Source organism: Narcine bancroftii, chromosome 3 (assembly GCF_036971445.1).
Source record: "Narcine bancroftii isolate sNarBan1 chromosome 3, sNarBan1.hap1, whole genome shotgun sequence".
Lineage (NCBI taxonomy): Eukaryota > Metazoa > Chordata > Chondrichthyes > Torpediniformes > Narcinidae > Narcine > Narcine bancroftii.
Genome location: NC_091471.1, coordinates 353,131,011 through 353,153,310, shown reverse-complemented (window position 1 = coordinate 353,153,310; position 22,300 = coordinate 353,131,011). Strand labels below are relative to the sequence as shown.

Here is a 22,300-nt window from a genome sequence, read left to right as displayed (position 1 = left end):
CCCTCACAAGGGCAAGGAAAAATGCAGGCATTGCCAGAAAAACACAAATTTTCAATGAAGTACATCTATTTTTCCTTTCTAAGAATAAAGATTATGTGGGTGGGTTGTACATGGAGTTTATTTCACTATTAGAATCAGAATTTAGTATCATGAGCGTGTCATAAAATTCATGGTTTTGGGACAGCATCACAGTGCAATCACCTAACACAATGAATAAAAATTTTAAAAATCATAGTAAGGTAGTATCTGTGGATCACTTCATTCAGGAATCTGACGGCAAAGGGGAAGAAGCTGTCCTTGAGGCCTTTTTCCAATGGTAGAGTGGAGAGGGCATGGCCCTCTTGGTGGGGGTCCTTGAGGATAGAGGCTGCTTTGTGAAGACAGTGCTTCTTGTAGATGTCCTTGATGGAGTGAAGTTTGGTGCCCATGCTGAGTTAACAACACTCTGGAGTTTTTTTTTCTTTTCTTGAAGCATAGGTACCTCTGTACCAGACAATGATGCAAACGACCAGAATGCTCTCCATGGTAGCAACACATCCAAGATCTTTGGGAAAAAAAAATCAAGAGGCTGAAATAGAGTTAGAGAGTGATAAAATTATACAGCCTCACATGAGTCTTTTGGTCCAATTCATCCATGCCAACCAAGTTGCCTTCCTGAGCTAATCCTACTTGCCTGTATTTGGTCCATACTTCTTAGCCTTTCCTATCCATGTTCCTGTTAGGGTGAGAGTTGTTTTGGTGCCTCTACCACTTCTTCTGGCAGTTTGTTCCATATATATCTAATCAGTTTGAATCATTACTTGACTGGTAATCTACTGGTGAATTGTTGACCTCTAATTTTGATTCTAAATTTAATTTTTTTTGTGTGTGTGTGTGTGTGTGGGTGCAGCTATAATGTTTTATCCCAGATTGCCATCTTGCAGTCCTTCACAAGACTGATCACCTGCAACTCCTTAAATACCTCTCCTTCTCAGTGCATCTCTCAGAGACTTCCCTTACTTGGCTTCAAGCTAACCCGTTGAGTAATGGTCAAAATTGTGTCCAATTTCACAAAAGCTTTTGAGCCCCAAAAACTCTCAGATAAATGATGAGTCAAGATGCAAAAAGGCAAGCTTCTGGAATCACTCAGTGGATACTCTGTATTTTTTCCAAAATTATGCAGATACTGGAATGGTTTCTGCAGATTAATGGGTGGTAAATGTGACCTCATTATTTAATAGAGAGAACTGGCATATGCAAAATACCCTGAATCTACTATAAACAAATTGATAATTCAAAATTAAAGATTTATAGTCATGTAATTTTTAAACTAAAAATATACTTTAATCACAAATTATTTACAAAAAGAAAACAGTTCAAAGTCTTTTTACACGCATAATGTCAGTCATATCTATACATTTTCCTCAACGTACATGGTTATGTTTGTTCTCTCAATAGACTATTACTGGCACTGTGGCAACTTTATGTTTCCACCCCCCAACCCCCTATGTTAAATCAGGAAATACAATATTACACAAAATGTCCTTTTGCCTGCTATAATGCAAACAGTTGTCATTAGCATTGCACGGTGCCCCTTACAGGAAGAGAAAGAGAAACAAAAAACATTCATCAGTTCATTGAGCCTGACCCCAAGCAACTCCCTTGCTAAGTTCCTCCAGGAGATTGTTGCTTCATATTTTAGCATCTTGTGTCTCACTTGGAAAATAATATGACTGAGTAGTGTCGACATGAATTTAAGAATTTTTGTATAATCTAATAGAATTCTTTGAGAATATATCTCATAAAGTAGATAAAGAGTTATTGGATTTTTAGAGACTTTTGATAAAGACGCAAGAATTTGGTGAGCAATATCAAGAAAATTGTTAACACACTAGTATGGATTGGGGTAAAACATGAAGATACCATGTTTTAAGTAAAAGCACAATGTGGAGAAACTCAGCAGTTAGACAGGGTACTTTATATAGAGCAAAGATAACCAACGTTTTGGGCTTAAGCCCTTCATCAAGGTGTGAGGGATACTGGAATGTTAGGAGTCCAGAGATTCTGGAAGCAAGTGCCAATTAAGAATAAAGTATTATGGGTTAACTTAAGGTGAAGGGATACTGGAATGTAGGAGTCAAGCAAGTGCCAATTAAGAATAAAGTATTATGGGTTAACTTAAGGTGAAGGGATTCTGGAATGTGAGGAGTCAAGCAAGTGCTCATTAGAGATGAAGCATTATGGGTTAAATCAAGGTGAAGGGATGCTGGAATGAGAGGAAGGGTTGTAAAAGTGTAATAAACTAAGGATCTTCAAAACAGGATAACAAGTCGATAGCTTTTTCAAGTCTTAGGGATTGATTAATGAGTGAAGAACAAAGACATGATACTTCTCTGGCTAACAAGTTTGCAGGAAGACACATAAACTGATAAGAAGTTAGAATCCACGTGGGCAGAATTACCTAATGCTAAACCAATCCAGGAGGCAGAAGAATGTTGGGGGGGGGAAGGTATCTCTGTCCTGAAATGAAATGTATAAAAGTTGGGTGAGCCCCAGTATCTGTGTGTATTCCCAGGGTAAGGGGAAGCACCCAACTTTGCATTGTTGTATAATAAATGTTCTTTGTTCTCAATTTTTGTCTGGAGCAAATTCTGTGAAGGTACTTCTGTTTCTAACAAAGGTATGAGCAAAATGTAGGCAGCCACCGAACAAAATGGTTTGGGGGGTGGGTGGCTAACAGAACGTAAACATTCACGAGTGTAAAGGGGATTATATTAAAAAGAATTAAAGCGTTTTAAAATTTTAAGCGGAGGATCATTTAATTGCAGCAGAGAGGGGGTCGGAACATATGTGCGGGGGACAGGGACCACAGCCGGAATATTATTGGGTGGCGGACCAGTTGACAGCTAACTGGGAAGCCGAACATTTCGCCTAGGGATCGGAGCCGGACGCAGTGATCGGGATCAGGATCACACCCGGACCCATTCGACAGGCCCGGATCGGAAGCCGGCATGATCAGTCAAAGCTCTTTCCAGGATTCCCTGGACGGCGACGACAAGGACGCGGAGCCGGAGCCGGTGCAGGATCCGCGGAGATGCCCGCAGCAAACTGCAGCTTACTACAGCCTGTACCGGAGGCAGAGGTCAGGTCGAGCCTCGTCCCCTCCCTCCCGTTCTATCGCCCATCCCAGCCCCCTGCCCCTGATGTAGTTATTGCCCACATTTACAGTGCCTACCTCTTAAAAAAAAAATCCCTTTGGTCCTGAATGCCCTGTTGGATTTATTGAATTGTATTTGTGGGCATAGTTCTCACAGAGAATCCGCAGGGAACCAACCATTTGTGCTAATGCCTGCATTAATCCTATTCTCTGTACGTTCTCTGAAGTTTTCTCAACCAGATTCTACCACTCGCTAACCAACACTGGGAACAATGAACCTACCAACCTGCACGTCTTTGGGATGTGCGGAGAGGAGAGGGGGGAGAGGGGGGAGAGGGGGGGGTGAGGGGGGGGTGGGGGGGGTGAGGGGGGGGTGGGGGGGGGTGGGGGGTGTGGGGGGGGGGGACACCCACTGGATGACCAGAGGTCAGGATCGAACCCAGGTCTTTGATGTTGTGAGGCAGCGATTGTACCAACTGCACTACTGTGCTATCCCTGAGAATTGGAAACAGATTTCTTTGTTTATCTTTTTTTAAATTCCATTTAACATTTTTTTACAACCTGATGTTCCATCCATTTTCAGCTCTCACTTCTGACGCTCTCCTGTATCAGTGCCTCTACATCTATTTTATAATATGGACAACTGAAATTGTTCACTGCACCTTAAGGAGACAATCAGATTCTGCACAATGTGTTTTTTTTCTTGTGCTACTTGACAGTTTTGGCTCAATGTCTCATTTGGAAGCAGGCTCCCTCAATGTGAGTGTCTGCCAAGATTATGTGGTGGCGAGGGGCAGCTGTGCTTGAATCCCTTGCCTTCTGCCTCAGAGATGAAGTACTGCCCTTGAAGCCAGCCATTCTCAACCTTTTGTTTTCACTATGGCCCCCTTTGGACTCTGTTCAAAGCTGAAAGACCCCGCTTCTGTGAAACAAGTCATTTAGTTGGTTTCTTCCCTATTTCTCTCCTACCAACTGCATAAAAACATTTAAAAAAAATGAAAACTGGCAGATGGAGTTTAATGCAGAGCAGAGTGAGGTGTGGCATTTTGGAAGTGCAAACCAAGGTAGTCCATGCACTGTAAATGGAAGGGCACTGAGGAGTGCAGAGGGACCAAAGAAATCTGGGAATACAGTTAAAAACAAAGTAAAAACATACAGATACATTGTTCCCTGAAGGTGGCATCGCATGTGGACAGGGCTGTAAAGAAAGCTTTTGGCATCTTAGCCTTTATAAATCAAAGTAGTGAGTATAGGAGTTGGAATGTTACATTGAAGTTGTTTAAGACATTGGTGAGGCCAAATTTGGAGTATTGTGTGCAGTTCTGGTTACCTAACTACAGGAAAGATATCATCTTACAGACCTCAGCAAATGGAAGACAATGGAGATGCAGAACACAGAAGAACAGGATCATCAGGCACTTTTCCCAGAGAAACAGTGGCTCAGGAGGATCTCAGGTAATGGAGGCTAGTGGCCTACATATAAATTTTGGCCTTCTCAGATCCATGTGATACTGATGAAGGACAGAATTTTGAACATTCGGTATTTAAGAGAAAGATGCAAGTAATGTGTCAATGTAATACAGGTACTCCCTGACATACGTGTTCCGTTCTGGCCAACTGGTCGTATCTCAGAATGGATGTATGTTGGAATTCCGTACTTATCTTGTTAGTTAGTGTCCCCGGGGTCTGTAGGCTGGGCACGGCCATCTTGATTTCTGTGCATGCGCAAGTCTGCAGTCGGCACAGGCGCAGTGGGTTCATGTATTGGAGTTCAGTTGGTGCACGCGCAAGAGTTAAATGGCCTAACAATATTGAATTTGCGTCCTTGACTCTCGTGCATGCACCAACTGAACTCCAATACGCGAACCCACCGCATATGTTGCACCCAAAGACTCGCATGTGCGCACAGGAATCAAGATGGCTGCGCCCAGCCTACGGACCCCGCGTCACCGATTAACAAGGTAAGTACACACATTTTGGCTCTTATATGCCCCGTATCCATGTTATAGTTTGTCAAATATAACATAAACCACGTACATTTTATATTTTAAAAAAAAATTGATCGTGTGTGCAAATGGACAAGATGGGGAGTACCTGTGCAGTGTTTGTTTTGGAATGGAGGTTGACTGCCTCTTAAACAGTGCATCAGGGCAGTATTGATTCTTATTTTCCCACTCTTCCTGGAGCATCTGAAACTACGTTGCGGTTTGGATTGTAGTTCCCGAGGCCAGTAACGTTGTCATGACAGCACCACAGCAGCCTAGTCCATTATTTAACCAAACTGAATGGTGTCCAAGAATGGTGTCCAGCCTTTTCTTTTTTAACCCCACCATTGCTGCACTTGAGAATCTTAAACACATTGATTAACCCAAGTAGTGTTGCTTCACACTAAGAGTTTGGAAAGCCATGGACCAAATGTAGGCAAATGGGACTAGTCCAGAATGCCAGTCGGGTCGGCATAGACAAGATGGGCAGAAAGCTGCTTCTATCCTCTGTCACTCTATAGTGTAATGGTGTCTTTCACCATCTGTGCTTGTAACGCATCAAGCTCCTTTGTTATATACTACAAAAATATGATAATCAGTTATTTTAAATTTAGACATGCAGCCTTTCGGCCCATGAGCCTGTTCTGCCCAATTAACATACAACCCCGTGGTACATTTTGAAGGGTGGGAGGGAAACAGAGCCCCCAGAGAAACTCATGCAGACATGTATAAAGTCCTTACAGACAATGCATAATTCAAACCCTCGTCCCAAATGGTGGTGCTGTAATAGCATAACATTAAATGCTCTTAATGTTCGTTGAAAAATAAAGGCAAAGTAAAAATAAGGCTTTAAGATATCCAAGTGATGTGGTGGTACTTTTGAATTGCGACATCTAAAACAAACAATACATTTACAAAACGCTGGTTATCTCCTGACCATATTCCAAATAATATTTCACTGGATTTACAAGTTACCCTGCATGAGTGGGTCAAGGGTGATAAAGGATAATGTGGGTCAGGAGTGTGATAGCGAAGGTTCAGATAATTCCAGATATCTGACCATGCAGAGAGTCATTCTCAATCACTATATGTCTCCATGATGGGCAGCATGGTTGGTGTAGTGGTTAGCACAACTCATTTACAGTGCCAGCGATTGGGACCAGACCAGGGTTCGAATCCTGTGCTGTCTATAAGGAGTTTGTATGTTCTCCCTATGTCCATGTGGGTTTTCTCTTGGGGGGGGGGTGGGTTCCAGTTTCCTCACACCATTCAAAACAAAGTACTGGGGTGTAGGTTAATGGGATATAAATTGGGCAGTACAGACTCATGGGCTGAAATGGCCTCTTACTGTCTAAATTTAAATTTAATGACCGAGTTCCCTTTTGATATTGAAAATATACATGATTTTTTTTAAAAACTTTTTTTGGGGATCTGAATGGCCTATTTCTGACGTGGACTATGTATTGAAGGAAACAGTGAAGTGGGATGTGAGTGGAGCTAGGGCATGGGATTGGAGTGCCAGAGGAAATAATTAAGTTAAACATGAAAGTCTGGAGATGCTGTGGTTGAAGTAAAAACAACGCAGGAGAAGCTCAGCAGGTCAAACAGTATATAGCAAAGATAAAAATACATAACCAACATTTCAGGCTTGAGCCCTTCATCAAGGTATGGCAAAATGTCGGCAGGTGCCCATTCAAAATGGTGCAGGTGAGAGGGTGGGGGAGGAGCACGGTCTCACAGGCAGGAGGTAATAGGTAGATAAGGGAGTGAGGACACCAGCAAACATTGTGCTTTTTACTGAAATGCTGTGTTTTTATGACATACTGGAACCCTCTAAACAGTTTTCCAATTTTTTAACAAAAAATATTGATCATAAAATCTGAAGCTACATTGGACTTTGACTCACATCCATTGCATCATCGTTCCAAGTTTGTCTTCTTAGTCTGCTGCTAGGTTTCATCTGATTGAGAGCTGACCTCTTGTTCTTCCCATCAGGATTTACTAGAGGGCCCTGCCACAATCAGTGGCCCCTGGCAGTTTGATATAGAATGGCTACTGTGATTCCTTGGGGAGCTTCTCTAGCAGTAGGGTACTAAGTGATCAATGTATTATTCCCAATGTTTTGGTGACATTATTGGCCTCTGGAAATGTGATCCTCCCTCTTTGAGCATTAGAATATGTGTCTGAATGTGGAATCTTGTTCTTTGAAGGTATTAATTTAATGTGTGCCCCCTTTGTGCTGCTCTCCCGAATGACAAAACCCTTCTGTTTTCTGCAGCCTCTCTTTATTGGTCTCCAACTTGTCGGTTGTGGCTGAAACTGAGCTTCGAACATTCTTAGTAAAACGATTCAGTAAAGGAGCGCTGTTTGCAGGAATGGGTACTATAGTAGCAGTGGATTTGAGGTACGAAAGATGTAAATGACTGGAATTATAAGGAGACTTCCATTCCCACAGCTCTTTACAATTTGCATTCAACAAATGATGTTCTAAAATTAAAGAAGTTCAGTGATAATTTTGTTCACATCTAAGCCTCAACAACAAGTGTGGTCAAAGACTTGATAATCTGGTCATGGAGGTTGATTCCTCATCATTATTGGTATTTTTTTCTCATTATGAAAAAAGGTAATGTTGATTAGAGGGAGGGGATAGATTAGATTAGTTTAGTCCATTCATTTTTAGTTTTACTTTCTCTTTTTTTAATTATTATTTTAATATAACTGTCTAACAGTCTAATACATTATGTATTCCTACCAAAAAATACCAAACTCTTGTAACCCTCTATTTTTCTTGCATCTATGTGGCTGTCTAAAAGTTTCTTAAATGCCCCTATTGTTCCAGCCTCCACCTCCACCCCTGGCAAGGTATGCCAGACCCCTCAACTCTGGGTCATACATTATGTTTATTACTAGATTGAGTTATTATAACTATTAACGTAGTTATGCATATTTTCTTATTTACCCATTATTTTTTCTCTCCTATATATTTACAAGTATACAATTGATTATGTAATCATGTATGCTTATATGTTAAACTCAATAAAAATATTTTTAAAAGTCAAGAAACCTACCGAATATTGAAAGGGCTGAATAGTGTGGGCATGGAGATCTAAACAGTGGAAGACTCCATGACCAGAGGGCACAGTTTCAGAATAGAAGGATATTCCTTTGAAACAAAGATAACGAGAAATTTCTTAAGCTGCAGGTTGCGAACCATTGTCATAGACTGCTGTGGAGACTGAGTCACTGGACAGATTTAATGGGTTGATGGGTTCAAGATGAGTGAAAGTGTCAAAGGTTATGGGGAGAAGGCAGGAGAATGGGATTGAGAGGGACCCCAATGGTTATATGACATGATGGCATGTCTAACTTTGGGGAAAAAATTCAGATGTTCCTCAAATGAAACGAAATTAAACTTTTCAAGCTTATGGGGTCCTTTTATTAATTTTTTTTGTAATCTATTGGATCATTCAGATCTTGTTTTGTGAGTTTGTGATTTTGTTTAATGTGAGTGAAACTGTATGTATTTACCAAATAACTTTGGAAGGGAAGGGGTAGAATTTGTGGTATAATATCAATTTATTTTGTTATCTTTTTCAGTTAGCTACATGTTACAACTGATTAAATGATTGTTTGATTATTTCATTTTTTTTGCTTCATTTTTATGATATCTAGTTTATATGTAGCAGATTTTCTTATACGTTTTTTCTTTTTTCTATTATATTCTTTTTTATATTACCTCTTTATAATTGATAAATATGGCTTATACTCTTTGTATCACTATTGTAAAATTTAATAAAAATATTGTAACAGAGAGGGAAAATACTTCAGCCATGATTTAAATTTTAGATTGTTGGAATTGCTCTGAGTACTAGTATGGATTTAATGAACTGAACAGTCTCTTACTGTGATGTAAAGAAGCAGTAGAATATGTGGACGAACAAGTGCAAAGGTAAGTTGACCATGGAATGGTGAAGTGGATCTGAGAAGATGAATCCCCTACCCCGTTTTAGCGTGTTCTAAAGAACTTTCACTAAAACATCTGCAGAAAGAGAAGGCTGCAGTTGTTGGGAGAGGGTTCAATTCTGGTACTTGGTGCTAATGAATAATGGCATTCATAAGCCACCTCCAGTGTTAGTGCTACAATGTTAACGATTTTTGCAAAACTAAAAATGTGTCTGTTTTCAGCATTGCCGAGCAGTCTATTGCTTGTTACTATTGCCTCCTTCACCAGGACCAGCCTCCAGAGGCAGAAAGTGACAACGTGGGGTCCAAAGCTGTGGTCACTGACTATGTTCTCTGCTTTCTGGCAAGTACTGAGAAGAGCCTTGAACTATATCCTTCAATGGCGCAGACTGTGCTAGAAGTTTTTCTGTAACATTTGTAGGCTATGAGGTCCACAAGGTTTGTCACTTTGAGTCTACATGGAATTTTGTAGGCCGAGGTCCGAGTGTTGTTAGCTGAAGAGAAGCAAACATGGACTGAGGGGAGGAGATTTAGTCTTTCACTTACACAATACTGGGCGTGGGTGACAATCCAGGAGCACACTGGAAAATGAAAGTGAATAGACAGTGATAACCACTGAACCTTTTTTTTTATATAAAATTTTTTATTTTTCACACCATAAATCACATTAGCCATGATATACACTATTTCTTTTTCACACATATACAGTGACTTTTTCTCCTCCCCCCCCCCTTCCTCCCAAGCCACCCCCCCACCCCCCCCTCTCATCCATTTTAGGTATACAATCTAGGTTGCATTGAGCCAGTCAGACAATGTTGTCATTCAACAAAAATACACCAGAAATTCTACTGAGTCCATTCTTTTGTTTCCTTCTCCTTCCATCAACTTAAGTAATGTTTGTCCCCGGTAGGTTTTCGCTATTGTATTTAATGTAAGGCTCCTATACTTGTTTGAATATTTCAATATTATTTCTTAACCTATATGTTATTTTTTCTAATGGAATACATTTATTCATTTAAATTTAGTAGTTTCTTCCTTTTAATTTGGTTATGTATTCCATTAATATTTAAAGTCATATAGTTCAGCGTAGAACCACTGAACCTTTCACAAGATAAATTCGAGTTCAAATTTATTGTAATGCAATTGCATTCTCTGGTCCTTGGTGCAAAACACACAGATATACAACCAAACATAACACACATACAGGCAAATAATGCATATGCAAGACAAATATACATACAGTATATAAAAATAAACATTCTATCAATATAAATAAAAATTCTGCAAAGGAAAATGGAGAAAAGGGGATATTTCATTTTTCTAGCACCTTTTGCATCCTTTTCGGGTTTAAAAGCACATTACATCTATTGAACTACTTCTGAAGGATGATCATAGAGTTCATAGCACATGCGTAGGCCACTCGGCCCACCATACATGCTGACCATCCTGCATCCATTTCCTCTAGTCCATCAACTCCACTGGACACTCCCGATCACCCAGACACGATTCACAGCAACCACCTATCCCACCTACCTGTGTGTCTTTGGGAGGAAACAGAGTGCCCGGGGGGGAAATGTGCACCATCACAGGGAGAAATTTCAAACACCACATAACCAGCAGCTGAGGTCCGCATTGAACCTGGCTTATTGGAACTGCACAACTGCAACCGTGTCCATGCCTATCTACAAATCCCATTTCTAACACTTGGCCCAGGCCATGTCATGGCGATTTAAGTGATTATCAAGATGCTTCTTACATTTTTGAGAGCACCTGCCTCTGTCGGTGCATTTTAGATCCAACCACTTTCTGGATGAAATTGTTATTTAGATCAGCCATTCTCAACCTTCTTTTTTTTGGCTATGGCCCCTTTAGGACTCTGCTCAAATATAATGGGTCCCCTTTGCTGTGAAGCAGTCAAAGGTTTAGCTGGTTTCTTCCATACTTCTCTCCTACTGACGGCATAAATAAATATTTAATTATTTCTGTCCAAGGCCCCTCTTAAATGCATTGTAGCCCTCAGGGGTGCCGTAAGTCTCCTGTTGAGAATGGCTGCTCTAGATCCTCTCAAAACCTCCAAACCCTAAAATTATATTTCACATTTTAGATCGATTTCTATTTGGGAAACTTTCCTACTATATTTGTCTCTCATAATTCTGTATATATCTTACAGAACCCCACCCCCATTACTGATGTTTCGGGCCTGAGCCCTGCTGAAAGGTTGGATTAGCACCTCATCCACAAGAGGATACCTGTGTACTGGATGGGAGGGACAAAGTTAAGTCCAGTTTTCAAACTAGAAAGCTGCAGTTAATATTATCTCAATGCAATGCCAACATTTATTTGCTTAACAAGTCCATACCTTCAGAATTGAGTTGGATAAATATGCACAAGGATTACAGCCGTATTTGTATGCTGAGGTAAGGGAATTTTCAGTTTGCATTGTAATCACAAGAGGCTTTTTAACCCAGCTAGTCCTTCTGCTATTATCTGTCTGCTTTGTTCAAAACTGATACGACAGTTTTAAATGTTGGCAGATGTCTGTTTCTGTCGTTAGGTACTGGAACCAAAAACCTATCAACCCTGAAGTTCTAGCTTTCCTACATTTAATCTTGCATCGAGATTACCAATCAATAGAAACAATCTGGTCCTATCTCTGCATAATTTTAAACATCTCCATCATAACGCCCTTGAGTCCATTTGTTCTCATGAGAACATTCCCAGTTTTCTAAACCTTTTTTTAAAAACTTTCTTCACCTCTGTATGGGGTACATTTATTTTTAGCAAATTTGCAATGTACTTGTCTCTTGTATCTTGATCTGTCTAAAGCAGCCATTCTCAATGGGAGCTACAAACTGAAATCATAAATTTTTTTTATGTTTTTTATGTAATTGGTAGGATAGAACATTACAGCACAGGACAGGCCCTTTGGCCCTTGATGTTGTGCTGGCCTATATATTCCTACCAAAAAATACTAAACTCTTGTAACCCTCTATTTTTCTTGCATCTATGTGGCTGTCTAAAAATCTCTTAAATGCCCCTATTGTTCCAGCCTCCACCTCCACCCCTGGCAAGGTTTGCCAGACGCCCTCAGCTCTGTGTAAAAAAAAAAAAAAAAAAAAACCCTACCCCTTTCATTTCCCGTAAAATTTCCTCCCTTCACTTTGCACAGAAGTACGAAAGAAACCAACTAAACTCGATTCCTTCACAGGGCAGAGGGCCCATAAACTTTGAACAGAGTCCGAAGTGGGGGGGGGGGGGGGGAGGGCATAGCCAAAAACAAGATTGAGAAAGTTTTTTTTTACTACTTTAGGAGAAGGTTGAGAATGACTGTTAGGGAGAGAGTGAGGTTCCACTCTTGCTTTTTTGAGGGCTGGGGAAAGTTAATGTGAACCAGTTCTTTTAGTTCTGTGCAGTTCCTGGTGTAAGCTGGGACAGGGAATATTTTGAATAAGTGTTTTAATGTTATCTTGTTAAATTCCCAGCCTTTTCAATCTAAATTTAGACATACAGCACAGTAACAGGCCCTTTCGGCCCACGAGCCCGGTCCGCCAAATTACACCCAATTGACGTTTCGAATGGTGGGAGGAAACTGGAGCGCCTGGGAAAAAACTCACCCAGATGCGAAAAGAATGTACAAACTCTTTACAGTCAGCACGGGATTCGAACCCTAGTCCCAATTGCTGGTGCTGTAATAGCATTGCGCCAACCGCAATGCTAACCTTGCCACCCAGGATCACCTTATTCCTCCTCTTCGTAGCTTTCAGGTTTTTTCCTCTTGAGTGTTCTAAATTTTGCTGGTTTTGCCTCGGGCAGCTGTCCATTCAGCAGCCAGAATGGCAAAATCCCCTTCCTTCCATTCCGTCTCCCTACTGCCTTTTTTAGAGGTAAGCAAGAAGTCTGCAGGTGCTGGCAAGCTGGAACCATGCTAGAGAAACTCAGCAGGCCAGGCAGCATCCATGGAAAGCAATAGGCAGTCGACTATTAGACTGGCCGAAAACCCTTCATTCCTGATGAAAGCCTGAGGCCTGAAATGTTGGCTGCCCATTGCTTTCCATAGATGCTGCTGAGTTCCTCCAGCACTTTGTTCTTGACTATTGCTCTTTCTCCTTTAAAGATGCCTCCTTAAAACCTAGTCGGCTCTGTATAAATACAAATTACTGTTGCCTCGGCGTAGACTGTATTAAAAAGCCTTAGCGGAGTAAACTTGCCTGGAGCCACTCTTTAACTCTGTGTTCCTCAGGCCGATGATGTGGAGATGCACATCAAGCCTTACCTGGCGAGCTGGTACGATGACAATGTGCTCTACATTCAGAGGGTGCTTCAGCTGTTCCAGGACAGGCTTTCAATTCTTCTACGGGCTGTGAGTACAGATGTAGTGTGTTAGTAATGTTGTTGGCAAGAGGTGGCCCTCTGCCTTTCCTGGCTCCACTCTCCATCTGAAGTTGACTTTGCTAAGCTTCATGCATCGTGCTGGGGACTGACTGCATTGTGATGGGAATCCTGCCCTGTCCTCTTGGGTATCTTTACTGCTGCCCCAACTCATCAACCCCCAGACATTTAGAACATCTCTCTGAACCACATTGTCTTCCCTTCCAACTCCTAATACAGGAGTACAGGACCAGGAGCAAGGATTCTGAACCCAGGAATGGATGCATTGTACTGGCACGGTTAGGAATTAAATATTTCCCATCTCAATACAGTATTTTTATTTTGTACTGTTCAATAAGGCAGAGTAGCAAGGAGAGAGCCCAAAGTTGAAACGCGTACCAAACCATTTAAGCCAGTGGTTCTCAAACTTTTTTTCCACTCACATGCCATCTTACGTACTCCCTTACTAACCACAGAGCACCTATAGCACAGGTGGTCTGTGGTTAGTAAGGGATTACTTAAGGTGGTATGTGTGTGGAAAAAAAGGTTGAGAATCACTGGTTTAAGTTGTGAAATTTAATTAGGTTCTAAATACTGTCATGTGCTTTAATGTCCAGCTGTTGTGATTTTTTTTCAGGCTTTGAGTCATACTCCTGTTGAAATTAAAGGTACAGACAATAAAATAAAACAGGGTGTTAAAAGGTAAGAGATGCTCAAGACTATGAACTGAATATTATAATTAGCATTGATAACACATGGATTAGTGCCTGGAAACCACTGGGTGATTTTTAACTCAATGTGCTACTGTGCTACTAATGGGTTTGTTTGCTCTTGCCTCCCATCATGTCTCCCCAGCCAATATCACAGATTTAAATCAAAGGATCTGTACCAACAACCAACCTTTCAAGTAGCAGAAAGACCCAAGGAGTTTCATAGCAGTGTATTTGGACAAGAATTGAGCTATAGGTGTTGGTAGAGGTTTAATCAAAGAGGGGTTTTAGGAATTAAAAACACAAAGCTGGAGAAACTCAGCTGGTCAAATAGTGTACTTTATGTAGCAAAGATCAAGACAAATAACCAACATTTCAGGCTTGAGCCCTTCATCAAGGTATGAAAAAATGTCGGCAGGCACCAGGACAAAATGGTAGAGGGAGATGGGCAGGGAGAGGAGTGTGGTCCCACAGGCAGAAGGCCTGTGGATAAGGTGGATAAGAGAGGGAGGACACACCAACAAACGGGAAGGAGGGATGGCTCTGTGAATGGAGAGGGAAAGGGGTGGAGAACTGGGGAAAAGAAAATAAAGTGAAAGGGAAGAGAGGGAGAATGGAGAGTAGACTAGCAGAAACCGGAGAAGTCGATGTTAATGCCACCTGGTTGCAGAGTGCCCACACAGAAAATCAAGTTGTGTTGCTCCTCCAATTTTCACGCTGCAGGAAGGGGAGGCTGGGATAGTTTTCCATTAGATCCAGGCAGCGGAAGGGAAATCTGAGATGTAGTAAATTGAGGACTTCCTATTTGGCCTAAACAGGGAAGCCAGGAGAATAGATTGATAATTAATTGGCACCTTGAAGGAAATTTCAAGAGAGGAGTTTGGCCAAGGGGGACTGAGCTATAGGGAGAGGTTGAGCAGATTGGGGCTTTATTCCTTGGAGCACAGGAGGATAACAGGTATCTTAGAGAGATGTACAAAATCATGTGAGGAATGGATCAGGTGAGTCTTTTACCCAGAGTAGGGGAATCAAGAAACAGATGTTATAGGTTTAAGGTGCAGGGAGAGGGTTTAATAGGAACCCAAGATAATTTTTTGCACACAGAGGGTAATGGAACAAACTGCTGGAAAGAGGGAGTTGAGGTAGGGATTACAGCAACATTCAGATAGGTATGTGAATGGGAAAGGTGTAGAGGGATTATGGGCCTAATGCAGGCTGGTGGGACTAGTATTAGTGGAACATTATGGGCAGGTTGGGCCAAAGGGCCTGTTTCCACCCCATATGATGGCAGAGATCTTCAATGCGCTGTTTTGAAAGGACTTGGAAATGCAACAGTGTTGTAACCTTGAGAGCCCCAGAGCATGAGTTGGAGGGTGGAGTTAGACTTGACGGCTTGGCTGGTCAAATGATCTCCCAGAAATTTGGGTGCCATGGACTCAAGGACTGGAAGGGCCTGTTACTGTGCTGTACATCTAAATTTAAAAAAAATTCTGATATAGTCAGTGGTAGGGAGCTCAGGTGAGGGAACTCCAGAGTTCAAAGCCAAGTCTAACCTTTGAATTGGCCAATTGACAGCAACAAGGATTAAAAATAATTGTAGGAAGCCGAGAAATAAGAAGAATATTGGTTTGTCCTTAGGTTTCTCTGTGCTGCCAGCCTTCAGGGACTGATGCAAGAGGACACTCTGGTTTCACTGTGCAAAGCAATGGCTGAGGAGCAGCAGAGAGCCATTGTTGTAGACTGCAGTGGTCCTACCCCCTCTTTTGAAAATGCAGGTAGGAGCTTAAGAAGCCACATCACGCAGAGCAAGTTCCCATTGGGTGGGATTCCTGAGATTCCCTAAGCCCACTGTGCAATCAGCAGTCAGTTTCCCAGCTTTCTCATGAAACAGAAGGTGTACTTAAATATGTCAAGGAGAAGTAGTGGCTGGAGTAAGCTATTTCTCCAGTGAGATTGTGGCAGAACAGCACTTCAATTCCACTCTCCTCTCAGAATGAGAAATTTAAATCACCTTAACCAAGACATTTCACATTCCAGTCCTACTGCTTTCCAGAGATTGAGGCCTCAAATTCTGGACCCTATTCAGGAGTACAGTAGAAGTCCAGAAATCTGGACCACCTAAGAATTCAGACCTTTCAAAAGCTCTTAAACTTTTCAAATTTAGCGGGCTTTTCTGTGTGTACGTGCATGTGTAAGCACCACAGACGCACAGCAGCAACAAGCAACCACTTTATCAAAACTGCTTGTTTTGATAAATGAAGCGTGTTGTATTGGCTAATGAATAAATTATCAAAATTTACCTGTTCATCTTTATTCCTCCTTAAATTTGAATTTTAAAAGTTCTGAAAATCCACACCAACCCAATTCCTGAACAGTCCAGATTTTCGGACTTCTACTACAATTAAATGTTAACATACAAATAATGTATATTGCCCACATGTTGAACTTCCTTGGCAACTTCTCTCATCTGCCCTCTGGCACTGTAGCAAAGGGGCAATTCTCAACGTGAAGAGACACCACAGACCAGCAGGTGTTCACTGCCATTCCTCATCCTGTCCCCAGTCTTTTAACCTAATCTTGGGACAGCACAGAGGAATGGAGATGTTGGCGCATTGTGTTGTAATCTGGGGCAAGACAAGTCATGTGACTGGGATTAGAATTTAAATCTAGACCTTTTAAGTTTGTGCAGTTTAGTTCCATCCCACTTTACTAAGACAACGGTAAATGTAGTTGGGTCGAAAAATCTGCCTCTTTGTAAGATAACTGTGCCCCGTTATTCTGTGTTAATTTCCGGCCCCATGCACTCATCATCTTGTTTTTTACCTTGCAGTGAGCAACAAGTTTTGTGAAGACTGGGTTCCTTCCTTTTTAAACAGCCTGGAGTGTGCAAATCCTTTTCTCATAAGGCAAATTCTGGAGAATTTTAAATTAAAGGTGATGTATTCTAAGACTTGAGTTGCTTTTCTTTTCCCTGGCAGGTGTTCTGTAGGATAGAGGATTGGGTACTGGTTATGGAGTTTGTTCGTGGAAGTTTTCACATTTTTTTTCAGCTCCTGAATATGCCAGTTATTGTGTTAGAGTCAACTGCCAATCCCCTGAGTTGCAGAACACTGTTAGTGCCCACCTATCACCTCGTATCATCTTCCCCCTCCCATCTATCACCTCCTAGCCTCTTTCCCTCCCTACACCTTCAGGTATCTGCTTGATCTTTAGCATACTTGAAGAAGGGGTCAAGCCTGAAACATCGACTGCCCGTTACTTTTCATAGATGTTAGTAACCTGCTGAGTTTCTCCAACACTTGTGCACTGCACTAGACCCCAGTATCTGGAGACCTCTTGTTTACCACCTTTATTGCCCAATTCTACCTTTAGGACTCGAGTACAGACCCAGAGATACCTTACTGGTGGTCACAGGTATTCCCCAGTACTTTAATAATATTGTTTACTGCATAACACTGGGTGACAGTATTTGTGGATATGTATGTCATGGTATTGCATGTATACAGAACTGGTGGGTTTGGTCTCTGTAACTCTAACTTCAATTTCAAAGAACTCTTGTAAAGAGCTGTTGCCATTAAACAACTAAGAATTTTATCGTTGCCATTCCTGCCTCAGAACCCTACCCAAATTTTGTGAATGGAAAGGGTTGTGAATTTGAACTTGAGGAATTCCCAGAAGTACAGTGATTATTGATGAAAAAGGGAAAAAATGTTCAGCTTCCTAATGTTTAGCACCTATTATGAAAAGGGCGTCACGGTTAATATGGCGGTTAGTGCCATGCTGTTACAGTGCTAGTGAGCAGGACCAGGGTTCAAATTAAAATTAAAAATCCTGGTCTGGGGAATGGCAGAGGCAACTGTTTACCATGACCACCTAGCTTATTGATAAAAATATTTTTGCTTTTTTAGAAATTTTTAAAAATTGTAAATGTTGGAAACAAAAGGTCAGGCAGCATCGGTGGAAAGAGAAGCCGTTAACGTCTCAGGAAAAATAACCTTCATCAGAACTGGGGAAGAGTAAATAAAAAGTTCATCTCAAGCAGTTGAGAGCTTGGGAGAGGGGTAGATGGCCCAAGGAATATCTCCGATATGATGGGGCCACAGTTGTTCTGGTTCTGGAGATCGCAATGCTTCCCGAGACAACTAGTTAATAGATTAATGATAGAAAACAACTTGGGAGGGACATGTTCAGATTGTAAATTCCAAGTTAGAGCTGTTAGAGAAGTGAAACTAAAGGACAAAACTGGGAATGCCCAGCAGGTTGGGCGGTATCCGTGGAGATAGAATATTCCAATGGAGTCCTGTTTCTCACATTCCTCTCTAGGACTCACATACCATAGAACAGGGGTCTCAAGCTTGCGGCCCGCGGGCCAACTGCGGCCCTCGGGACGATAGTTTGTGGCCCCGCCTTAATATGAAAGTTTAATGTTAGTGCGGCCTGCGAGTTTGATATGATTGGCACTTTTCAGTGTTGTGTGCGGAGCTGAACGAACCTACCAATCATAGGGGCGGGACATCGGCTAGGCTTATTGCGAATATAAGCATATTTGTGTGCATTTTCTATTTGTCATTATATGCACGTGGCACATGCGCAATTTCCGCGGCCGCTCCCGCTTCACGCGCTTCGGCGGCCAGTCTGAACCCGAAAGTTGTTGCTCAGTGGGACAGAAAAAGCGGAAAAGACGCATCAGCTAAATACTGAAACAGAGCCAGATTTCAAATTTTTGCGGACCCCTTCTCCTTTGATGTGCAAGATGCCCCTCCTGTGCTTCAAATGGAGCTCATTGACCTGCAGTGCAACTCTGAACTCAAAACCAAGTTCAGGGAGGTGAGTGGAAAAGCAGACAAGCTTGGGCAATTTTTGAGAGAATTGCCCCCCAGCTTCCCTGAGCTTTCCCGAATGTTCAAGCGGACCCTGTGTCTTTTTGGGAGCACATACTTGTGCGAAAAGCTCTTCTCTACCTTGAACTTCAATAAGTCCAAGTAAGGTCCAGACTTACTGACGAGCATCTTCAAGCCCTACTGAGGGTCTCAACTGCCTCCTCCCTTAAGCCAAATGTGGCTCGGCTATGCGAGAGGAAGCGCTGCCAGATCTCTAGGAGTAAGAAGTAGGCAGAAGAAGACATGTTCATAACAGTTTATGTTCAATGTTCCATTCATGTTCAGAAAGTTAAAGGTTAAAGAACTGTTAATACAGACATTTGAATCTAAATAATAATAATTACATTTCTCCAGTCAGCAACTATATGTGGTTTCTTCAGTCTTCTATATCTGCTGTATTATTATTATTTTCATTATTATTATTTTCATTTTATTTATTTATTACTGATTGACTTTATTTTTTTTCTTATGAATTGTTAATTTATTTATTTTTTTCATCTTATTTTGTGTTAAAAAATAAAAATAAAGACATTTGATAACATTGGAATGTTTTTGTAAGAGCTTTTCTTGTGGAAAACCTGATGCAGCCCAGCCTCACCCAGACTCTACCTCCAGCAGCCCCCGGGTAAATTGAGTTTGAGACCCCTGCCATAGAACATTACCACACAGAAACAGGCCCTTCGGCCTTTCTAGTCTCTGGCAAACTACTTTTCTGCCTAGCCCCTCTGACTTGCACCCATTCCATAACCCTCCAATACCACTCCCATCCATGTAGCTGTCCAAATTCTTCTTAAATGTTAAAATTAATATTACACAACTATTTTCCTCGCCGATCCACAGGAGCCAACTCCCAGCTGGCATTTTCTAGCTCTGCGCAGCTAGAGATGAAAAGTCCTGAAGGTGCAATAGCAGACCAAATTGTGTCTGAGCCACAAGGCAACTTCCTGAATGTGTGGAACCAACATGGTGAGAGCTTATTGCCATGTACAGTAAAATCTCTGCCTTTATCCGTAAGTCAAGCAACCGGCAAAAATATTGTGGAAAATAAATAGGTAAGAAAATACGAAAATAAAATTGGGCACAGGTTGGGAGTATCCAGTAAGGGATTTAGATTGACATTTTGGTACCCAGTTAGAAAATAAAATAAGTTGACACTCCTAGTAGTCAGTTCATCAATCATGCAACATGCAAATTCAAGCCACCAGAAAATTCACTTATCTAGTATCTAACAATCCCCACAGGTGCTGGATACTGGGGGTTTTACTGTACATAAGTGCAATGTCCAGATGGACTTGCTGCAGCCACGCAGGTATGTAAAGTACAGTAACAAAAAAATAAATGATCACATGAGAGAAAAACTAATACAGGATAGTGCAGATAGATGTTTGGTAGTTCCAGAGTAGTGCTGTGGTTAGGTTAGTGGTTCAAGTGCCTGAGAGCTGTTGGAAAGAAACTGCTCCAGAACCTAGAAATGCTGCTCTCCAAGCTTTTCTACCTTTTCCCCGAAGGTAGCAGTGAGTAATGATTGTAACCAGGGTTATGGGGGTCCTTTATGACATTGGAAGCACCTCACATAGATATCTGTGATGGACAATTATCAGTTAAATTCAGTCAACATTAACTCGCCCTCTTCGTTGGTTTCCTTCAGGCCATACAGGACATGAACAGTCTGAAGCGCTACATTCAACAGGCTGAGATGAACAACTACGCTCTGTTCAAGTGCTTCATCTTTCTCAGGAACTGTAGCAACGCGGACGTGCTGCTGCATAACGTGAAGGTGGAGCACGCCGAGATGCCTGAAGCTCGCAGTGTGGTGAAGGTGCTTGAGGAATTCATGTATGAGCAAGGTGTTATCACTCCCACTAACTAGCGATCACTTGCCCATGCTCTAACAAAGACTGTTCACTTTTTATTGTACTTCTTGTGGTGGAACTTCATCATCAGACACTGTAAGGTCTAGCATTGTATGGGAACCTGCTCACTGACAGTCAGTGTGTCAGATTGATACACAGATGCTTCTTTCCAGTGCTTCAAGCTGCGCTTCAAACCGAATCAGATCAGGCTCGTGTTGTCGTAAAATAAAAAGGTGGGATTCTACTTTTGGAGAGCAGGGTTTTTACCACAGATTGGTGGGGGGGGGGGGGGGGTGGAGTTGAATGGGTTCAGCACCACAGTTCTGGAGTAACTAGTAAGGGAATCAGACTGACATTTGGGAATCCCGTTAGGAAAAAGAAGCACAAGTAGATGTTGTGTGGGAGACATGTTTCGGTCGTAACAATAGGAGTGGAGTATTTTCAGTGGAGTTCCCAAGATATCCCGAATTGAGGGCGGATGGGGGGGGGGGGGGGGGTTGGTGAAGAAACAATAAAATGAAGAGGAAAGTGATGAATTGCAGGGCCACTTATATTAACGAATGGGTTTCTGAAAAACTGATCATTGGAAAATATAGCATGATGAATTCCAGGGTATAGAAAGAATTCCAGAATCATTTTCCTCAGCGATCATTAATAAAGTTGTTAATCTGACTGCTGAGAAACATGCATGGAACAATTTCACTTAGCTTTATCAACCAGTGCATGACTAGAGGAATATGAAGCTTCAGAGAATGGGAGAAAGGATTCAAACATTCCAAAACATACCCACACTAGAGTCTGCAATTAATCAATTATAAATAGTTGCTTTGTGTCTGGGAGTCTAATGTTCCTGGTATCAGGTTAAAAATAAAATGTACTTCTGGTTTGTTTTGATTTCAAATAAAGTTTTAAATATTGGATGTTATTTGGTGCAGGTCCATCTGCCTCACAACAAATAATGCTTCTGTTGATCTTGGGTTTTATTTAGGGAGAATTATCTCTTACTTAATTGTTAGAGATAACTGGAGAGTCTGCAGACGCTGTGATTGCGGTGCAATACACAAGTGCTAGAGAAACTATGTTTTGGGCCTAAGCCCTTCATCAAGCTATGAGCAAAAAGCAGATGGGCGCTGTGGGAACCAAGGAAAAGGAAAAGTACAAAGAATGTCAGAGTAGAACAAAATAGATAAACCACATTGGTAGGAATGATGAGTCCTAAGGGTACACGGGAGGTGTTGATTAGAACAGAAGATTATGGCCCAGATGAAAACAAAAATAATTAGAAATATCTGGGGTATGGACTTCTGATCGAAACAACAGGATGTTCTGGCCTTGGGGATTAAGATAGGAGGTCTACACCATAGATAATTGCAAAGCAGGAAATTGCTTGAGATAAATCTTATGC

At 41.6% G+C, this 22,300-nt stretch overlaps 1 protein-coding gene across 2 annotated transcripts; it reads left to right on the top strand.

The window, feature by feature from the left end:
* Positions 1 to 2,875: 2,875 nt before the first annotated feature.
* On the top strand, positions 2,876 to 21,815 carry c3h17orf75 (chromosome 3 C17orf75 homolog). Of its 2 annotated transcripts, XM_069929825.1 has the most exons (10): positions 2,876 to 3,121; positions 4,496 to 4,591; positions 7,400 to 7,525; positions 9,307 to 9,453; positions 11,444 to 11,501; positions 13,325 to 13,444; positions 14,090 to 14,154; positions 15,801 to 15,937; positions 16,993 to 17,096; positions 20,691 to 21,815. In XM_069929825.1, the coding sequence occupies exons 1-10, from the start codon at positions 2,991 to 2,993 to the stop codon at positions 20,910 to 20,912; spliced, it is 1,206 nt and encodes a 401-aa protein (XP_069785926.1). In that variant the 5' UTR covers positions 2,876 to 2,990; the 3' UTR covers positions 20,913 to 21,815. The 2 variants fall into 2 exon arrangements, with proteins under 2 accessions (XP_069785926.1, XP_069785927.1); XM_069929826.1 differs by lacking the exon at positions 11,444 to 11,501 and having other exon boundaries at positions 9,307 to 9,427.
* The last annotated feature ends 485 nt before the right edge of the window (positions 21,816 to 22,300 follow it).

Excerpts from the sequence above, each read along its gene's own strand:
- c3h17orf75 (XM_069929825.1), top strand. The coding sequence starts at position 2,991 with ATGATCAGTCAAAGCTCTTTCCAGGATTCCCTGGACGGCGACGACAAG. Across the intron at positions 9,454-11,443 it reads ACTGAGAAGAGCCTTGAACT|CTTCAGAATTGAGTTGGATA; the intron begins ATATCCTTCAAT and ends ACAAGTCCATAC. Across the intron at positions 17,097-20,690 it reads TGGAGAATTTTAAATTAAAG|GCCATACAGGACATGAACAG; the intron begins GTGATGTATTCT and ends GGTTTCCTTCAG.